This window comes from Lissotriton vulgaris, chromosome 9 (assembly GCF_964263255.1).
Source record: "Lissotriton vulgaris chromosome 9, aLisVul1.2, whole genome shotgun sequence".
NCBI lineage: Eukaryota > Metazoa > Chordata > Amphibia > Caudata > Salamandridae > Lissotriton > Lissotriton vulgaris.
Window position 1 is genome coordinate 556,679,242 of NC_141697.1, and position 22,316 is coordinate 556,701,557.

Genomic DNA, 22,316 nt, shown 5'->3' on the forward strand with positions numbered 1-22,316 from the left:
CATTGAGCTTGACACGCTCACGGGTGTGTCTTGACTCCCGGCCGAGAAGGTACTGAGACTGAAGCAGGACATTCAAGACTTGCTGGGTAGAGACAAGGCACCGCTAGGGGTCATTCAGAGCCTCCTGGGCAAACTGAACTTCGCGGCCAGAGTCATCCCGGTGGGGCGGGTGTTTGTGAGACGTTTAGCCAGGGCTACTGCAAAGGTCCACAAACGTCATCACTTTGTCAAATTGTCTTCGAGCCGTAAGAAAGATTTGCTGATGCGGGCTGAATTCCTCACAGACTTTAATGGGACTGTCATTTGGAGGTCCCCGTGGGTGGAGAGCCCCGAACTCAGTATGTTCACTGACGCCTCTGGGCGGGAGGGCTTTGGGGCAATTCTAGGAGAGCTGTGGTGCACGCAGGAATGGCCTAACGCCTGGCGCAAGCGAGGGATCACTTCTAACATAACTGTCCTTGAACTTTTTCCTATTGTGGTGTCATTACATCTATGGCCAGGCCCATTGTCCAACAGGAAGGTCTTGTTTTGGTCGGACAATATGGCGGTGGTGCAGGCAATCAATGGTCAAACTGCTAGTTGCCCGTTAGTTCTGTCCTTGCTCCGAGAACTGGCCAGTAGGAGCTTGCGCTGCAATGTGGAATTTAGAGCTAGGCACATTGCGGGGGTCACAAATGTCGCGGCTGACGCTCTTTCTCGTTTTCAGAGGGACCGTTTCCGGGCGGTCTGCCCACAGGCGAGAGAGGAGATGACCCCCTTTGCACCAGGACTTTGGCGCATCTTGGAGTGGAGCAGGAACTGAGAGAGTTAAGGGAGAAATCCTTAGCCCCAGGTACTAGGAAGCGCTATGCTAGTCATCGGTCCACATTCCACAAAGCCATTTCTGACTTAGGTTTGCAGGCCCTGACACTGGAAGACAGAGTTCAGGCCTTTGTAGTGTGGGCCAAGAAACAGAAGAAATCACACTCTTGGGTCTGCGGCCACCTGGCAGCCATTAGTCACGAGGCTAGGTTGAGCGGGGGGGGGGTGATCCAGCCAAGTCTTTTGTAATCAGGGCCGCTTTGAAAGGTTGGGCTCGGGAAGAACCTAAGATCCCTAATGACAGGTCCCCCATAGACTTTCCATCGCTGCAGGCCATGTTAGCGGTCTTGCAGTCGGTGGTACATTCACAGTATGAGGCGGCCCTCTTCTCGGCGGCCTTCATCCTGGCATTCTTTGGGGCATTTTGGAGTAGTGAGTTAGTTGCACGCTCCAAGGCAGATCTCTCTGGGGACGCCCTTGGGGTGGCAGATATTTCTTTTGAGGAGGGTTTGTCCATTACGCTCAGACGGTCCAAGACTGATCAGGCTGGCAAAGGGTCAGTCATTAGATTGGCCCCCCTCGGGGATCCCTGTTACTGCTCGGTGTCAGCCTTACAAGCTTTTCTGGCACTACGGCCTGCGGGGTTGGGTTACCTCTTCGTCCATTCTGATCATAGCCCCCTGACCAAATATCAGATGGATAAAATGCTTGCCTGCCTGGACCGGGCTGGTTTGTTGAAGCTAGGGAAAAAGTTCTCCAGTCATTCCTTCCGCATAGGGGCGGCTACCTCTGCTTTCAGAGCGGGCCTGCAGCCAGATAAGGTTCAACTGGTAGGGCGCTGGGAGTTTTCTTGCTATAAACGGTACATTAGGCCCTGAACGGTTTTCCCCAACATGTACATTTTGTATAATTTGCTTGCTGTGTTGTGATTTTGATGACTCAATAAACATTCGTGAATATATTGCGTCTTTCTTTGGCAGGATCAAGAGTATGGGTCGTGGGGCACTCCATGGTCGACAGGTTGGGCCGGTGGGCAGCGATCAGGCATTGGACTTGTGGCTTTAAGAGCATGGACTGTGTTTGGTTGGGTTTCCCTGGCATGCGCTGGAATAGCTTGCTATACCGGCTGCGGGAAGCTCTCGCTTTAGCAGGACCTCCTCCTCAGCATTTGATAATTCACCTGGGTGGCAATGACCTTACGAATCTGGGGAGATCTACTTTGCTGCAAAAGATGAAGACTGACCTGGGGGTCATCTGTGGGCTCATGCGCGAATGCGAGATCTGGTGGTCTGAAATAGTGCCTAGGAGATTCTGGCGGGGCGCTAACTCTAGCGAAGCAATTGAGAAGTCTAGGAGGCGGGTAAATGGTGCCATGAAAAGGTTCACTCAACGTAGAGGTCTAGGCTTCATCAAACATGACATGATTCAGGATAAAGTCAAAGGTTATTTTGAGGCGGATGGTGTTCATCTCACACCTGTTGGCTTAGACCTCTTCCTCCTTGATTTAAAAGAGGCACTCATGAACAAAGGTTGCAGGTAATAAGGGTAGCAGTGGTGGGGGGCCCGTGCGGCAGCGGGTACCACCGCACGGGCTGTGGCGGAGTTACTGGGCGATCCGGAAGAAGAGAGGTGCAAACACTGTACTTCAGCGGGCACATAGGGGTGCCAGAGCCTAACCTGTAACCTCATGGGAGGTGCAGGAACTCGTGTCGGCGCCCTAGTAGTCCTTCGGGCGGTTGTGGGCCTGTGCAACCGGGGGTTTGCCAAGTCACGCCCCGCAATGGGCGTGTCTAGTATAATTATGGCAATTGTGCAGCAGTTGGGTAGTTCGCCACTGTGCTGTTTGGCTCAACAGGCGGGCAGGTGGCGAGAATGCGGCCTGCCCTAGGATCGCTCGTAAGTTAACCCACCATCATTACATATGTTGTATGTAATAAACCTGCAGCAAATTTTCCCAAACTTAACACTTGAGTCTGTGTGTTATTTGCGGGTTTGGGCATTGTGGGGCGGGGGGTTCTTGTGGCCCTGATGTGACTAAAATAAAGTGCATGGAAAGATCAGGCAATTTAATGTTGGCAATTGGGTTTTAGTAAAGAAACCTAAGAACGTTTGCCAAGGAGGGTCAATTTGTTTAGATTCTGTGCAGGTGGTGAGAGTTTCTCATACTTAAGTTTTGTTGATGCATCACAAATGCAATGTTCAATTGAAATGCTATGCAATATCAGCAGAACTGCACCGCATGAAAAAAACACGTTTTCTTGTTTTGGTTCAAATGTAAATCTGCCTATTGGATTTACATCATCCATGTGTAATGAGGGTGTTCCCAGTGTGGCTACTTTAGAGTATTGAAAAGAGTGCAATTTTTCCCCAAGATTATGTTCTACGTTAACTTCTTTCATTTGTAAGTTGTTTTAATGTAAAAAAGGGAGAATTTGTATTATGATGTAGTCAGTGTTTTGTGTAAGCGCTCGTTTTCTTTTCACACTCGTATGATCACGATCTGTACTTCTGATTCGACTGCTGTCGAGCTAGGCGAATTCCTTAGCAGATTCCCGAATAGGCAGGAGCGTTTCCGGCTGCTATTCATGTTCCCCTTCGTGGACTTATTATCGCTTAATCTTTCCACAATAAAATTAATATTTGCGTTGTAGAATTTGTAATTCGCCATGTTTGCCTGGCCAGCTTTCTTCACCCACCACCTCTATAACACTAGACCCTTACAAGGGCTACAACCATCCAAGATGGCTGATCGCTTTACATGCCCTCACCACTCTCCGGGCCCGCAGCCTAAAGCAATGAACACTGCTTTAGGAGATCGGTTATCGTCACCCGTGTACAGCTCCCATTGCCGCATTCTGTACTTTAGCCAGTTACAACGCGCGCGCCTATAGCTCGTAACACTTCAGGGACCGTGCCGCCTCCTAAAACCGTCTGGAGGGGAGGGCGTTACCCTTAGTGCACTACCTTTGGCTCCTTCAGTTTTTCCCAGCATGCCAGCTATTATGACCACATACTACACTCCCGAATCAATGTCTCCCCTAGTTCATGCAGTATGCGGTTAGCACCCTGCTTAAACCTCTCCTCAACCTGTTCACGGTGCGAGTTCTGCGGCCATTATCTCGGTGGTCTAATTTCACGGCCAACCGGCTTCCGTTTTTTTACAGCCTCAATTGTTCATAGGCTTCAATGGTCGTGGTCCTCTTAAGACTTGGAAAAGATCATTTCTGTCCTTCGTTGGTGCAAATCACACACACAAGACGTTTTCAAGAAGAACAAAGCACGTCATTAACTGTACTCAGCAGACTAGGCTTAATCTCATATACCACCGTCAGGAACAGTGTGACTCCGCCCCTTCTAGCACGCGCACTCAGAGCAGCAGCTTCGTTCGGTCGCCACTCACTCCGCCCCCTTCTGGCTCGCGCACTCACAGAGCAGCACAGCTTCGTTCGGTGGCTTGGTTGTTGGCCCCGCCTCCAAAGCGCCAGCCCTTCCTCTATTTCTGCTCCCGCTGTAGCCCCGCCCCTTTCGTTAGGTCGTCCTCTGGGTGTACCCAGAGCCTCGCTTTGACTTCACTGTCCACAGTCTAACGCCGCTCCCGTGGTTGGTCGTTGTTCGTTGTTCGTTCGGGCTCCATCCTTGCGCCAGAAAAGGCCGCTGCCCAAGCTCACCATGGCCGAGAACGCCACGCAGTCCACACACATCTCTTCGTCCCACGGGGCCGAGGCCTCTGGCAAGGCTGCATCCTGTTCGGGTCCCTGCGCAGGTGAGGAACCTCAGGCGGGAGGGGCGCGAGACAGGGTGCTATTTTGTAGCTCAGACCAAACGAAATTACTGGGGGAGGAGACTAATCAAGCATCATCAAACGCAACAGCAGTCCTATGTGGAGGTAGACAGAGCTGCGAGAGATATATGTACACTGAAGGGTAGGAGGGGCGTAGGTGGTCCTTGTTGGTGAGGGCTAGAGTATACGATAAACGTGGTCGGGGGTGCTTATGGCATTCAGTGGATTCCAGCATGAGACCGCTTGTGCAGTATATTTATAAATAATCGTTAAGTGTGTGATTTCATTGGTCCCTACTGGCTAGCGGTGCATCTTGTGGCCTAGAGGCAGGAAGTTGGTAGGTAGGGTTGGGTGAATGAAGCAGATAAGTGTACATGAGGTGGTTCATACACTGGACATTTGCTTGCTGGTACGTGAGGCTAGTTAGTACATAGAGATGGCAAGGGTGGCTGGCATGTAAGGTTAGAGCGTAGAGTTGGTGTTAAAGTATATGCGAGTAATTGGTTGCATTGCTTTAAGTTGCCAAATGAGGTAGGCATATTACATAAAGCGTATTGTGGTCGTAGATCGGATTACTTCTTGGTGTATAGCGGGGCAGTATGTGGTTTGGACGGTTAGGTAGGCCAGTACATATGGATAAATGAGTTTATATGGGATGGTGGAATTATTTACAAGTAGGCGATAGACTAGCAAGCAATTTGGCTGGAGCAGCACATGGTATGCACGAGGAAGGGAGGTGTCATAGATTATCTCAGGGTCTAGAGTGTTTTTGCGAGTAACAAATGGAGTGTGTTTAAGACTAGGGCTTACATGGTCGTTCAGGAACATTACTGTCCTCTGGGACCAGTGCGTTTTCATTGTCCCTTAATTTGGGGTAATGTATTAATCTGCCAGACATTTTGGATAAATAGCATTGGTCATAAACAGACTATAAACTGTGGGCCCCGTTGTTAGCTTATCGAGGAGGTGGTCGTTGTACAGTTTCGATCTAAGCCTAGGTCAGTCCTCACCCTTTTAATGCTTCGAAGGAGGCGTGGGATGAACACAAATGCATATGCATCGTTGCGTATTTCGCCGCTGATAGGTTTGATAGCGAGATACTGACAATCTATTGCCTGCCCTTGGGTCTAAAATGTGACGCAGCAATAAAAATGTACAAGTGGTTATACTCTCACGCCTCCCCTCCCCCACTCTACACCATCATGCCTTGCATGCCCGCCTTCCCGCCTGCCAGTTGCATGCTCATTTTCTCTTACGTTCAGCTATTCCTAATAGTGCTTCTTTGCTATTTTTTTTTATGGTAACTGGTTGGGAATGTGATGGGTGGAATTGTGTTGTGTTCTGAAGGTGGCCTCTTCGTCTGCACAGCGCTTTTCATTTCCAGTGGGGTTGAGCAGGCTTTGTACTGTCGATGAAAGCCCATCCCAGTATGGTCAGCAGTCTGAAAGCATCGGCGTCGTTCCAGCGTTTCACGAGGCGGATGCCAATGCCTCATACTAACCTAGCATGGTAGCTGGTTTCGAGGTGCGGCGCAGGGAGTGGTGCTGGATGCTTGTTTTGATCTAGCACAGCGCTCTCTTGTCCCTTTGGGAGGGGAAGAGTTGCTCTTCTGCCCGCTGACACCTTTTCTGGCGGAGAGGGCTGCAGTGCGGATGTGGGTTGTGGAAAACAGCAATGGACCGATGACGGCTCCTAAGAGCTGGGAGCCTTCATTGTCTGTAAATAAAATCTTCTTTGTTGGGTGGGAGGGGAAATCATGCCATAAACGGGTATATCCCTATCCTGTGTATCTACTTTGGCTTTTCTGCTCGTCTTGGTTTGGTCTATAAATGGTTGTGCATTTTCATGATTACTCTTTTTTTTTCCCATCAACGAAAAATGTGGATCGATTTATTCTGACAGTTTGAAAATGAGAACATACTGCGCACAATTTGTCAAACCAGATGTGGTCTAAATCTGGAGTACTCATGTATTTCCAGGCGGCGTGTGTGTCTGTCTGCATAGTGTCAGATTACCCTCTGGTCATATAAATATTCAGTTTAGATTAGATTAACTGGATGTAAAGTTATTGTGTGACGGTCTTGAAAATCTAGCAATAATCTGGCTTGGATCGACACTGTTTAAATGCATGTAAGACAATGATTTTTATAAGACATGGTGTCGGCTGTGCAGTTTCTTTACCTAGTTGGAGTGACACTGTATAATGCTTCTTCAGTAAGACGTTTCGTAAGTTCTCGTTGTTAGACGTTTTTAGAGGTACGGTCATGAGGAAGAGCAGTTCTCACCAAATAATCTGGAGTCGTGGTTTTTGGATGCAAATTAAACATGCACCAATACTTCGTTTTGTATAAAACATCCTAACTTAGTTGGAAGTTATTAGGCATTTGTTTCTGTCACCGGTGGCTGCGGTCTGTTTAGGCGTTTTTCTTCTGTCGCTACACATCCAAGAGCATTTTAAAAGGCACTATGGCCCTGCCTGTAACTGAAGTGATTGCTAAACTACATTTCTGGCATTCTCAAATTTCTCCTGGCCATTGTTTTGCCAACATAAAAGTATGACTGTAGTGGGGTATTGTGCAGTTAAGTCTGGCGATGGTGAGAGAAAGTGTAAGGCTAGCTAGCCCGCTACCCGTTGAGGACCTGGATATAGATCTTTCCATCTGGGATTACGTGCAGGCCTGTTTTCTGAGCTAATAATAGTCTAACTTCTTGCCTTTCAGTCGTAGATGGAGTGTGCAGACTAGCACTAGCCTCCAATTATTTAGCACGACCAGAGCCACTGGAATTGTGTGATTCTGTGGCCATGCAGTTTTCCACATGATTATGGTTTTGACATAAAAGCTGCAGATTGTACTAATAGATTATAACAAAGTTTTCTAGCTCGAGCAGTTCAAAAGTTACTAAAAACGCAGCAACATGCAGGGTAGCACAGCGAACGTTCATTGCCAGTCACTATTTAACCAACACAATTTTAAATTGCAATATATGGTTCTGCATCCCAGAAGTTAATGTGCACCTTCTGATGCTTAACCCCATTTGTTACTCAGTGACTTGATGCAATATGTCTCTGCAACACTCCTCTTGGGTCATTCTAGGCCCAGGAAGTAGTCCTTTCGCAAGAGCAAGTAAGTCTTGCCATAATTGAGAAAAAAAATAAAGCTCCTTAACCTAGACTGCTGATAAAGCTACTCAGCCATGCTGTACACAGCTAGGCTTCCGCTGGGCTGTATGTATGTCAGGTGCCCACTGAGAACTTTAGTTCTGTTTTATTAACAGAATACTTTTATTTTGCCAGTTTCTCAACTTCTCCAGTGTTTTTTGTAATCTTTATGATGAAGCCATTTTCGAAACCAATGAGATTCTACACATCTGTTTTTGTGGCTCTCACTGACAAATTCTGTTTTAGAAGCATAGTTCTTCCATAGTACAGCTGCCTCATGTAAAAGGATACTGATGTCGGTTAAGTTGCTGTTGGTAGAACCTTATCTTATTTGTTAACATTTTTTATTGGAATTGTTCAGGACAACACACACAAAAAATAAGTGCTTGATTGGAACAGTTGTGGCATGCAATATTTCAGTCCCCACTTTATGTAGAACCTCACTTTTGCAGCAGAAATAAGTTTAGATTCTGGTTACAATGTGGAATTTGCAGTCAGAGCTTTGGTTGTGCACCATTACAAATGCTGAAAGTCCATTAAAGTACCATATTACTACTAGGAGTCTTCCATACCCTGTTTGAACAACCATGTCTTCAGAAGCTGTCTGAATTTGGTGTAGTTAAAAGTGGACCTCGGGTCCAACAGCATAGTATTCCAGACTGTTAGAGCAATGACTGAGAACCTGCGTCCTCCAGTTTGTTGTTTTTTACACAGAGGCACCACCAAATAATGTAGATGGCTAGATCTCAGTTAGCTGATGGGACAATACTTGCTGATCCGTACCTTCACGAAAGCAGGACAGTTCAGATACAAGGCCTTGAAGACCGTGCAGCACACCGTGAACGTGGATCTCTGGGAGACTGGTAGCCAGTGAGGTCCTTCTTCACTTTAGAGAGATGGCCATATTTGGGCAGACAATGTATCAGCCGGGCAACGTAGTTTTGGCAAAAAATGTTTTTTTTAATAAAAACCGATTACATCATTGCTGTTTTAAAAACTAGCTAAAAGTGCCTGCAGAATCTTACAAATCCAATCAGTAATGTTTGACAAATGTCTGAGACGGCCAAGTTGCAGTCCTCTAGATTTGGTGAGTGGGATGACCACGTCTCACCCCATGAATTAGCCACTGCCCCTGGATTTGAGAAGGGGGAACCCCCTCTTAACCGCCCCCCCCCCCCCAACACACACACACCTGTTTTGTATGCCTGAGTGTTCGCTTGGCGAACCCATCAGCTTATAGTTTGAGTGGAAACTTTGGAACCCTAATTAGCCATTCTATACCGCACAGAAATTTCGATTCTGAAATTCCAGATTCCTGTACGAATAGTGAATGGCTGGCATCCAATGTGGGAAGGACTCCCTCTGCATCAGAGGGAAAAACTGGTAATATTTCCTGACCCACGTGAAAGAGTAGTCTTTGGAACGAAAGTAGGACCAAGTCTAAGCACCACCCAAGCTAGAAAGAAACGTAACAAGCATTTACAATGCAACGGTTTCGCCTTTGGAAAAGTTGGAGCTATTGGCATTGTAAATGACAAAATTTGTATTTATGTGTTGGTTTTGAAAACAGATCAATAAATGGATTGTCATTTGCATTGCCAATAGCTTAATCTCTCGCATATGTGAGACCTATTGTACCCTACGGACGAGCTCAGCGGACAGCAATTACTACCACACACCCACCCAGAGCCACACACACCCACCCAGAGCCATACACACCCACCCAGAACGTAAAGGGCATGGCCCTAAACCAGCAGAGTTACAGGGTATGAGATTTGCATCTCTTTTTAGGCTCAACGCAGTGCTTTAATCTGCAGGTGTTGACTGCCTGCACAATTTACATCTGAAAGTGAGTGTGCGTGCCCTTCACAACACTGCTACAGGACATTTTGTACCGACATTACGAGTAGCAAGGAAGTGATTGCCTTGATGAAGTTTGCTCTGTGCATTAGTCGGGCTAACTTGTTGTGTGACCTAGAAGGTAAGAGAAAAACAATACAAACAGCTGCCTTAAAAAGTGTAACTAGACTAAATTATTTAGGAAGAAAAGTCACACAATACATGGAGAAAAACACTCATTCAATAGCCTAACTTCTACAGACAACTGGAAATCCAAATGAATACATTCAAAACGGCACTGCACAACTGCACAGTAACAACCTCTATAGTTTAACATGCTTAAAAAATGTAAAAGTATGAAGCAATATTTAAAATGGATCTACTATTACAGTGGCCATAGATCACATGTGCACTTTTAGCTAAATGGTTGGGAATTACTGTAATGGTCGCCGATGATGTGCTACAGCCAGGTACAGCATTGCAGACAGCAAGCAATGCTACCCACGTCGCACTGCTTGTGCTGTTCTTTAGTGCGGTGTACGCACTGGTTCTAGTACAAACTGATCTAACTGCTCTCCAGTATAGACCAATTACGCTGCTCTCTAGTACAGATCGTATGCACTGCTCCCCAGTAGAGAATGCTGGCAGTGTTTCCTAGGATACATTACTTGTGCTATTACCTAGTACAGGCTGCATCCACTGCTATCCAGTACAGAGTGCTAGCAGCCCTTCCTAGGACAGACTGCTCACAACTGGTCTCCTGTACAGACTACTTATGCATATGTACGATCCCCACTACAGAATCCTGGCAGTCTCATCCCCGGTACAGAAGAGCACGCTGCTCCCAAAAGACAGAGTAGAACCAAAATAAAAATATCTATATTCCTATTACTTACATTTCGTGGAAACTGATTATTTCACTGAGAAAGAAACTTTGCAATGTATGTTACATATATAAATGTACATTAATGCTTTAGGCATTCTGATCTACAGCACACTATTAGTTCTATGTCTATAAAAAACTATTCTTAAAGGCGCCAGGTACTGTATGAGTCATTTCCAGATAGACTTTTTAAAGCATGGGCACAGTGGCCAATGTTTAGGCGACTATTCTACTTCTCCCTCTAAATCTCTCTACATCTCTACCTGCATCTACTCTGAGTCTGTCTCTTACCAGTGTTAGTGTATGGATTATTTGGATCCTGGGCACGCCAAATTGCAACCGTTTTTGTGACCCTGTTAAACTGTAGCATATAATTCAAATTTGTTCGGTACAGAGGCCCCCAACATATGTCCGATTCCTTAAGATGGCATTAATAATGCTTGCATTTATAAACACTCATACCTTTCCAGGCAGCGACGGTGTTCTTTGCGAGGTATTCAGTGAGCGGTTTTACAGGCAGTCTGTCCTCCACCCCCCCTTCCGCCCCGCTGGGATTGCGCTACCTTTAGAGCTCGTACATTTTCACGCGCCGAGGGCGCTCGTGAGACTGATGACGCCACCTTGCTTCCAAGTGCCAATACACCAGAGCAGCACGGAATTTAAACAAATGGGGCCCAAGCAGCAGTTATGCTGCCACCACAGATATGGAACGAACATCGAATCCGGACGGCCTGCTTTTTCCAACTCTCTGCATTAATAGCTCCCGGGGCTGCTGGCGGAGATACAGGTTTGATTGTGCGCACCGCTGGGATTGCGCTACCTTTAGAGCTCGTACATTTTCACGCGCCGAGGGCGCTCGTGAGACTGATGACGCCACCTTGCCTCCAAGTGCCAATACACCGAAGCAGCACGGAATTTAAACAAATGGGGCCCAAGCAGCAATTATGCTGCCACCACAGATATGGAACGAACATCGAATCCGGACGGCCTGCTTTTTCCAACTCTCTGCATTAATAGCTCCCGGGGCTGCTGGCGGAGATACAGGTTTGATTGTGCGCACACAACAATGTGGGCTTTTCACCCGGACCGGTCCACACAGACCCAAAAAACATAGGCACCCTTTTGTGATACGACTAGCATCCACTGTGCGTTTAATGGCCACAAAACAACACACACATGCTGTTTTAGCAACAACAATAACACGTGCCAGTGCTCCCCACTCACCGGAATCGAGGACATCCCGAGCGCGGGTGTTCATCAGAACAGGACCCCCGCTGGCCGGCATCTTCGGAGAAATGAGCACAACAAACGCAAAAAAAAAAAATTAACCACTGCCCACCGCCGCATGCCGTGGCGGAAAGCCTAAAAATCGCAGGAACGCCCACAAATCTGCTCGCAGAATGTCGAGCAGATCTGTTCCAATGGCTAGCCTCCATTTATGGAGCTAGCCAATGGAACAGTGGGGCGGGACTACACACACATACTCTAGACAAAAGATTGTGCCTGCGTGAAACGCCGCTTGCGCAGCTTTCGACAGGCGAAACCTAATAAGGGGGAAAAGAGTACTCCAAACTCACCTAACTGCTTGGCTGGTGTGATTGCAAGCAAGAAAGTGGTCTTAGCAGATAACCAAGATAGGAGAGATTTTCCCTAAGATTCAAACAGTGTAATCTATAGGCCTTTCAACACTAGGAACAAATCTCAGGAAGTGGTGGGATTAAAAAACTGTTTTATTAACTCTGAAACTTTTAAGAAGTTTTGAAACCAAGGGGGAAACCGTACAAAAATGAACATAAAGGGCGCGTATCTCTGCCCACTGAGAAGAGAGCAGATGGAGCAAGACCCTTCATGAACCAATTTCTTAAGAAATCTAGAACCGGAAACTTAATGGACAGATGATCCAAGCCTTTAGAAAAACGTCATTTCTGAAATTAACCCAGTGTTTCTTATTTGACTTTAGAGTTGTTGGTTTGTGCAGTGTTGGTTTCCACAATGTTTGAATATAAAGAGCCGCAAACCTAGACCACCCCAAACTTTCATGCCATTTTATTTATTTTATTTATAATTACATTTGTTAAGCGCGCAGCTACCCGGAGGTTTCCCGGCGGAGGAACATCAGAACAGAAGTCTAGTTTTAATTCCTTTACGGAATGTCAAAAAGCACAATTCAGAACGCAAAGATTGGGGTAGGGAGTTCCATAAGGAGGGTGCCAGCAGGGAAAACGAACGTCCTCCCACTTTGGCTCTGTTGACGCGAGGAGTCCTGCACTTGTTCTGAGTGGACGACCTAAGTGTGCGAGGGGGAATGTATTGCTGCACCAGAGCAGAAAGATAGTGAGGGGCTCTTCCAGTCATGATCTTGTGCTTGTAGCAAAGAGCTTTGAATTTAATTCTGCTCTCGATTCGCAACCAATGCAATTTGCGCATATGCTGTGTGACCGAGGATCTGGCAGGCAGGTGACAGATAAGGCGCACTGCCATGTTCTGTACCACCTGGTACTTCATGGTTACCTCCTTGCAGGCACCCAGGAGTAGGATGTTCCCATAGTCCAGGCGTGAGGTGACAAGAGCCTGGACTACAGTCCTCAGGGTGTCAGCAGGCAGCATCCACGTGATTTTCCTCAGCCACCTGATGATGGTGGTACAGGTGGCAGAGACTTTCACCATGTGTTGTTTGAAGGATAGTTGGTTATCGAGGAGAACCCCAAGATTGCGGGCTGACCCGGTTGGAATAGGTAGGGGGCCCATCTCCGGAGGCCAATATTGCGGGCCCCAAAGCGAGGTGTCTGAGCCAAACAGGAGCAGTTCTGTTTGGCTCATATACCAAGCAGTCAGCTGGAGATGGAGGTGAACAGCCAGAATAGGGAACTAGAGAGGAGATTGATGAATGGGCAGAGATCCATCGAAGTCTAAACCATAACCCAGTGCCCAAAAAAGGTGCATTGAGAATCACTCTTCCTAAACTTTTAAAGCACCATCGGGAGGAGAAGTGGAGGAAAAGCAGTGTTTCCTGGGGCTGGGTACTGAGTGCAGAGTGACCCATACGTCGGGGGACAAAGTCTCAACAGAAAAGTGTGACCATGGTATTGTGTAGCAACTCTAAGAGACCAAACGAGGAGTTGGGAACATTGCACATATCTGGTTATATTCCCTTCTGGAGATATGCCTCACCGATTAAGGCATTTTCCGACTGAGACTATTGGCCCTGAAGTTCAGAGTCCATCGGATACTACTGTTGAGGCAAGTGGATGAACCCTGGCTCAGGCAAAGATGTGCGAGGTTATGAGATTCAGATTTCGAGGTTATGAGATTCAGATTTCATTCCTTGCACCACTGTGATTGTTTAGATAGTGCTATCTAACCAAGTCACGTAGTGCTATCTAACCAAGTCACGTAGTGCTATGTGACTTGGTTGTCCTTCCGTCCCACAACATTCAACTGTACTAGCTGGGGAGCAAATGCCTGGAGAAGTGTGGCTCAATGGTTAGAGCGGCAGACCTTGATGCAGAGAGCGCTGGCCAGGGACCAGTGTTCGATTCCCGCCTCGGCGGGATTGGGCTTAAATTCCTCTGACCGGATAATCTCGCCTCAGTGCCGAATCTAAGCATGGGCCCCACGCTGCAACTCTGGGCAATAGCTTGCTTAGTCTCCACAACGGCCCCCGATACACAAGGGATGCCTGGTTTCACCATGGGATGCCCAGGAGTGGACACCTCACAAGGAAAAGCCAGGAGGGGTTCCCTTGTGGTAGGAGTACAAGCGCCGGGATGCTTACGGGTTACTGTTCGCGCTATACAAATACAACACATTTACATTTACATGCTACACTGTTTTCTACTCTCCATTTGAGGACTGGCTTTCTTCCCAAAAAGACCATGGCCCTTTCTTTCTCGATTCCCTCAAACAGCCTCACAGAGTGGCATTTTTCGTGAGATAACCTGGGGAATGATAGTTCAAGGAGATGCCTCTTGTCAAATTGCTCTGACATCTATCAAAGCTGTTGCTCCCTGATGTGAGATGTAACTGATATGTTATTCATAAGCCTGAGAACTCTGACCAACGAAGGACATGATTAACAGTTTGAGATGGAACCTTGTCCATGGGACGACTACATGAGCAGTAGCCATCCGCCCCTGCATCTTTAATCATGCCCTTCCTAAGAAAGTGGGCTGTTGCAGAAGGTGACTGACAGACTATTGGAATTTAATCACTCTGTGGAGGAAGAAATGCCAGTCCTAGAACTACATTGAACTGGATGCAAATGAACAGTTAGTCTTGTGTTGAATTCATGTGTACTTTGGGAAGTTAATGACAAACCCCATGTTTTGTAGAATCTTGAGGCCTAGCAGAGCATCTACCTGAGCCATTAGAAAAGAAAGGAGCAGATAAAGGCAATCAAGTTATGAAAATATGGAAATATTAATTTGTAAATGAAAGAGCATCACTGGTGCAAACACCTTTGTAAATACCCCGGGAAACTTTTCCGTATATCTACGTTAAATGTCGAGCCATTTGCATACAGTGGTTATCACGAGAGCCATACCCGGTTGCCAGCCTTGCCAACAAGTACTGGATAACCTAGAAGGTGATACACTGATAAAACTGTAAACTCTGAACTTATTGTGGTGGCTGATGAACCTTAGTAGGGACTACAAGCTGATCAAGGTTCACGGTTATCAACTAGATTGGCCACTCTCCTGATCTCATCTACCGATTGGAGTTAAATGCTTATGTAACCTAAAGTGCATTACATGATATCAGCACTCTGGGAATCTAAGAGCATAGGTTTTGACTGCTCGCGTGTTTCCCATGCTCGGGCATGTTCGAAGCTTTAGTCTGAATTTCAGCGCAGCTGACTGTCATGGATGCTCCATCTCGTAATTAAAATCGGAGCAATTTTAAAGCTAATTGGTGGCAAAACAAAATATCTCAAACGTATCTGGTTTACCCATTGAAAAGTAGTAGTTTTAAAAGTATAATATATTATATATATATCCATATCCTAATATATTTTATGCCCTTCTGAAACCTTAAAGTTGCGACAATCCTGGTATTAGTTTAGATTATTCCAGTACAACTGCATTGTGCCAGACCGTACTTTTCGTTTAACCTACAGCCAAACGGTGCCTTGTAATATCACTGTGGCCCTGTAAATCCTTGTAACAACCCCCGTTTTCATAATATTGCACTGCTTGGGATAATTCTGATAAAACAATGCTATGTTAGCCCCTCGTTCGCTGTGTTCCAATTTATTAATTTGATGTCCGTGACTAACCTGTACTAAGACCCTCCCGTCTGGCTGTGGTCGAAATACACCATAATTTGCACGTGACACAGAGCATTGTACATTGAGCAACGTAAACTAAAGTAGGCACAGTGTCCATTCCCTATTAAACAAGCTAATGTATTTTGACAGTCCTCGTAAGAGATGTGTTGCACTAAGGCCATGACTTCATCCCAAATCATTTACTAATGCATTTTTAACTGAATGTCACCGTGCCCTTCACCTACATCCAAGTTAAAGAACACTGTAAACGGGGAAAGGCAAATGGTCACATGAGATGCAACCAGCGAAAAGGGGATTATTTAGAAGTTTGGCAGATGTTTGTTGTGGGCTCACCTGACTATTTCCCAGTATTAAAAAAGAAAATAAATTGCCTATGCTTCTTATAGGATGAGGGTTGCTGTGAGTCCAAAGGCGAGCAGACAAGTTAGTGCAACATTTGCAATAGAATTCCTCTTTTGTGGGTAGGTGGGAGATATTCAAGACTGCGCTGTCAGGGATGGTTCAGAGATATTAATATAATATTGGTTCCAAGCGCATTCCAGTAGAGGTAAGACTCTCGAACATGGCTATAAGAGGAGACTTGTGTAGCTAGGAATTGGCCATGTTCTTTGAAGGTAGACAATGTTTGTTAAGGTCCTCTCTCCCCAAAAAATTTTGGTATGCCTGCATTTGATCACGTTGGCAATATGTAAATAGTGTGCTGGAGCAGCGTTATTCAAACCTGGGCTGGACTTCTTTGCGGTTGGAAGGGTAGCAGACAGAAGGGAAATATCAATTTGCATATGGAATAAAAAAAAAAACAGGTCAGTTCATTTGGTGGGATGTAGTTGGAGGGGCCATATTGAAACAAATATTGTTTTTCTGTTAGATTCCCTGAATAGCAAGTTAAAAGAGAACCACATGTTTGGAAACCCAATTTTGTTTTTACTTACCTGCTGCATGTTTCTAGCCAATAGATTCTACCACCTTCTGAATCCATTGTGGTCGGCACATTTCTTTTATATCCTTTCCTGGATGAAAAAAATAGAGTAGGGAAGGAAATTTGCATATTCTCATCCAGTTTTGCCATGTGCATTATATTTGCTCATGGTCACTTAAATTTTTGTGTCATTGTTTGCTCATGTTAAAATTGAATTCATAAAAGTTTGGTAGTAATACAAGACTTTACAGACATTCCTCGACCTGTGAGTCGTAAATCTGCACCACTGCAGGGCATATATACATACAGGTTCACATTTGTGAGTGGCTTTCTTTGACAATCCCCACCCTTCACATCCCTTAAGAGCATTGTGTCCGGGGCATTGGACGATAGGCATTGCGCACTATTTTAAAACTTTCATGTCAACTGTAAGTGATGGTGAGATGAAGTGTGACAGATAATGACAACTGTCTCTTCCTCTGGGCCCTCAGTGCCTGTAGGAAAACAACCTTTTTTAGGTCTCGCCCTGCGATTGCAGGCCAAAGGCCTGCTGTCGCAGAGCGAGACTATTGCTATCATTCCGGTTTTCAGGGACTCAAGGGGAGAGGACAACAGACTGTCACGCGCACGCAGCAGCAGCCTGCCGGGATCAGGTCGCGCGCGTCAACACGCGCTCCGATTCCGGCAGGCTGTTAACAACATGTGCAAACACACATACAGCCCCCCCCCGCACGCACACACGCACGCACACACATACACAGAGAACCCCCCCTTACACACACATCACCTACCTTGTCTCGGCGTCTTCGTGCTCCCTTACCCCCGCTCCTCTGGTGCGCGCGCACCACTGGTTTCGATTCCCGAGTCGGCTCCTCTCTGGTGCGCGCGCACCACAGGTTTCTATTCAGTGTTTATTTCAACAGCCAATCAGGAGGCAGCACTCCTTGAAGATATGCTCCCTCTCTGGTCCGCCATCATTTGAACTGCACGGTGCGTCGTGCACCCCAGCAAAAACGGCAGCATGGGCCAATCACCTTTGTTGCTTTTATTATTATGTCCGTAGGCAGCTTTTGGTTATGCAGCCCGCGTCACATACAAAGACACCCATGCGAGTACTTTAAACGTGACTTGTTCTGGGTAAGTCGACATGACAGGCAATGTTTTATGTCTTCCAGCGGCACTTCCACTTAGAGTTTTAGTGAACAGGGGTCATACTGTGTTTAAAACAATTGCTTTAGTCCCTCGTTGACTGGGTTTTCTATTCTGAAGAATGCAGTCGATGAACCCACACAAGACAATCGGTCCGTGCAGAATTGAAGTCCGACCTCTATGCTGTAGAAAGTTCCGGTTAGTGTTTTATCATGATCTGCTCAACCGACGAGGCGTCTCTCCATGCTAGAAAAGCCACACAGGCCTTACAGAACCGCCGCCCGCATCCTACCGGTCCCGGCTGCTCCACATCTGACCTGCAGGCCCGAGTCCCAGAAACAAGGGTGAAAACTGAAAAGAGGTCTGCCCGTCTGAAAAGCAGGGAGAGAGTAACACATTCCAACAGTTGCTCACTCTCTTCGCCTGGTGCCCACCTCCCCTCGGTCTCCCTCCCCCTCTCTTTCGATTCAAAACAGAAGGCGGCTGCAGCCTGGCCTCCACAGACACGGTTTCACCGACAGTCAGTAAATAACACACCCCAGAAGAAGCTACTCCACTGCATCCCAAATAAAGGAGGCACGCGCCACCGTGAGAGGGCGGACCGGACAGATGCACGTGCGGATATCACAACCAATCAGCACTGGATTCTGTATGGCGCACTAGGATTGGCGGTGGATATGATGATAGTCCAATACTTGGTCTTGTTACAAATCAGCAGTGCCGCCCACTCCTGAGCGAGTCTCACGGACTCTGAGGCGTGGGAGTGGTTGTCATGCGACCCGGAAGTGCTAAAATTACGGTCTAATGACATCCGTTAAAAGATCAGCAACGGAGGACGGGCATGAGGCTGGATTTACGGTGGGTCCGTGGGAGTAGCGGACAGGGGGCCACCGGAGCGGCACAGCACTGTATAGAGAGTCAATACAGGATATTAAAGGCGTTAATCATGAAAGTGAGAATCTAAATAGAAGTCGCAAACGCGAGTCTGCACACAAGGTAGGTAATTGGTTATGCATAGGAAACGCCTTATAAAACTGCACAAGAAGAGATTTGAATGAGGTTTGGGATAAGGAAAGACACAAGGTTTCTTTGAGGATTGTCAGTGCTGTTGTCATTCCAGAGGGATCACATCACTTTGGTAACCAGGGGTTTGATTAGGCTTTTTGTCCCAGCCGGCGAATGAAGAGGAGCAAGGATGGTGACAGCCCTGTCTGTATTCGTTAGCCAATCAGAATGGAATGGCTGTTGCCTGCATGCGTAGATGTTATGCTGTCACGAGGAATGTTCTCTTTGGCGGCTGATGTGCAAATCTACGAGTGGGTTTTGTTGCCAATTTCTAAGTTTGCCCTTCTCTTTATAATTCGCGCAGATAGCACCAGCCAACGTCATTCTCCATCCCCCGCACCCTGTATGTTAGTTTCATCATCAGTATAGGAGGGTGTGTCCTATATTCAGTGTCTGGCTCAATTCGTCGCAAAAGCATTACTATTATATTGCAAATTAAGCACATCTGGAGTCATGATGCGACTCCTGATAAGGGGCGTGAGGCCATGTGTAAAGCAGAGTATCTCTGGCGGTAGAGTGAACTTCAAATGAATGACCGACTCTTAGAAGCAAGTTGGAGACCTAGGTACAGTAGTTGTCACTACCTAAAGGACGGCTATCACAAAGTAATGTTAATTTAGTTTTTAAGGAGAGGCCTCCCATTAATTTACTCATTATCTTGTCTCTAAAGCTTTTCTTCAGCATCTGGGACCATGCGTGAGCTCTTCTTGCCATATCGGAAGCTATATGTGATGGACAATTTCCCAGCTGCCTTGATCATCAAGTCATAAACCTGCCAGGCCTGGAATCTAATATCCTTCGAAGGGTCACTCCTTTCTTTCTAGCTGCCCAGTATGCCAGAGCATGTATGTTAACTTCCGCCAGTCTTGTTAGATTTTTTTTGCCAAATACAAGTTGCAGATTGGGGCTCGTAGTTTTGCTTTTAAAGAAAATATTGGACAAAAAAGCAGCAGGAGCAGTGTGGTTGCTAAAAAAAAAAAAAACAGAATCGGCTGATGCTGTAACAAATGACCTGGTTCAATCGCCATATGTGTTTCTCTGAGTCACAGCCTTATTGCTGAAAGGGCTTTTACACATGTGAAGCGCTGGACTGCCTGCCACCCAGCATTTTCCAGGTGGACTGCTTTCAGAGCAGACAGGCTACTATGACCCAATAATCCCCCCTCCCTCACCCCCAATTCTAGGTGCCGCCTTCTGCAGTGTCGGGCTGGTTTTGAACATTTTTGCCAGGACTAGCTTCGGTTTCCAATCTGGCTATGTACCAGTGCAGTTGGTGGGTACATGCCTCTAGGCACACCGGCACAGATAGATGTGCACATTTTCTCAGAGAAAAATACCTGTCACTTCTTCGAGTTTTGAGGTGAGGAAGGGTTGCTGCTTCAGTCAGATTTCATATAAAATCCTACACTGTTTCAACAGGACAATTGGACCCGTTTCCTTCAATGATCATGTAGATACAGTTTAGACAGCTTCAATCGATTTTTATCAGATTTCTTCTTGTAGTCGCCACTTAAAGGTTACATTTCATGGTGGAAAATACCAACTTTTGCAATTATTGTTTACAAATGTGAAAATAGTCTCCTTGCATGTAAAATTCTGATCAGGCGTCAACGCTATGATCTGCCCCGCGGCCATAAATGAGCTTACACAGCACCTAGAAGCCATCATTCATACTGTGGTGGTTACGGTTTCCAAGGTGTCACCCGGTGCGTAAAACGCAGGGCCCTGCGGTGCAGGGTGGGGGCCCCATCGCGATGGGGGCCCCATTCGACCCAAGACCAGTGAATATTTGGGATACTTGGACGCCCCTCATCACATTCTGCAAGGGGGGAGGGGGGAGGGGCATCATTTTGCCTTAGTATACGGAGAGCAGCCTGCAGATAAAGTGAAAGAGGATGCCACAACAGAGCGGAAGGGGTGGTGTCTTCCATGAAAGCGGAAGCGATGCCTGAGGCGGAAGCTGGCGACGCAGACGATGGAGTGCGTATCAGCTCGCGCTCGGTTGTGGCACACTCAAACTGCCGTTTAATCCGTATGTCTCATCTTCCACACCAGGGGCGCCACTTCTTCTCTCAGATCCGACCACCCTCTCTTTAACCGGAAGTGAAAGTTGAACTGATTTGTGGAAATGCGCCATGAAGACTCAAAGCAGGATGGCATCAGTGGTTGAGTTCAGACGCCAACCCTTGCCAAGTGTTTGTGAAAGCCTATGAAAGGAAGCGAGACATTTGTACCAAGGCGCCCACAAGCGTGGGAAATCACAGAAGCGCAGAAAGTCTTTCTGGACATCCGCTCTGGCAGGCCTTGTGGACTTTCCCCGATTTTCACAGCGTTTTTAGGTCTCGCCTGAGCCAATGCACTTGCTCTTTGCTCCAGCGAGATTATAGTAAGCGGAAAAGAAAAGTCTACCAAAACGGCTGCGGATCGCATACAGTTCATGTGATGCGCGTGCACACCATCGCCAGCCACATAACACACCACCATTTGTCTGTGCCTCAGCAGACTTCAAAGGCTGCTGCTCCCCCGCCCCCCCCCCGTGTGCACATCGCGCACCACAATTTGTCTGAGCCTCGGCATCAGACTTCAAAGGCTGCCGCTCCCTTGCCCCCTGCATCAGACTTCAAAGGAATGCGCTCCGGCCCCCCCCCTCCCCCCTCCCCCCCCCCCCCCCCCCCCCCCCCCCCCCCCCACCGCCACAGCAATGCCGAGAGCTTGTTTCTGGACGAAAGTAAAAGCCTACCGTGCTTGTTTACAGTAGCCTTGCTCCTCAAATGCTGTTGCTGTGTTGCCATCTCTCTAGGGACACTCAGCTTGAAAACACTTGACTTGCTAGCTGCAATGCTACATCCGCTATGCTTTGCATCTAGACACGTTTATCCCTCGCAGACTGTGCTGACTCTGCCCCTCCTGATTCTGAAACTGACCAACTCAGTCACCACGCAGTCTCTTCTCTCTGTCTAATGATGTTTGCCCTGCCACCATTTACTTCGGACCCTCACCCTCACACACCCTCACCCCCATCACCCTCACCCCCATAACCCTCCCTCACCCTCACATCCCCTCACCCTCACTCACCCTCACACACCCTCACAACCCTCTCACCGCCTCACACCCTCACACACCACATCTCTCAGGGACACCACCACATCTCTCAGGGACACCACCACATCTCTCAGGGACACCACCACATCTCTCAGGGACACCACCACATCTCTCAGGGACACCACCACATCTCTCAGGGACACCACCACATCTCTCAGGGACACCACCACATCTCTCAGGGGCACCACCACATCACTCAGGGACACCACCACATCACTCAAACACACTGCCACATCACTCTGGGGCAACACTCAGGGGCACCGCCACATCACTCAGGGACACCACCACATCACTCGGGGGCACCACCACATCACTCGGGGGCACCACCAC

The 22,316-nt window shown here is 47.3% G+C and overlaps 1 protein-coding gene across 1 annotated transcript in view; it reads left to right on the top strand.

Annotated features, from left to right (window-relative positions):
* Window positions 1–4,366: 4,366 nt before the first annotated feature.
* LOC147691775 (reticulon-3-like) overlaps window positions 4,367–22,316 on the top strand; it is a 159,767-nt gene continuing 141,817 nt past the window's right edge. The window contains exon 1 of the mRNA XM_086938069.1: window positions 4,367–4,564. Coding sequence (XP_086794195.1) covers window positions 4,471–4,564 — 94 coding nt within the window. The 5' untranslated portion in view covers window positions 4,367–4,470. The remainder of the gene's footprint in view (window positions 4,565–22,316) is intronic.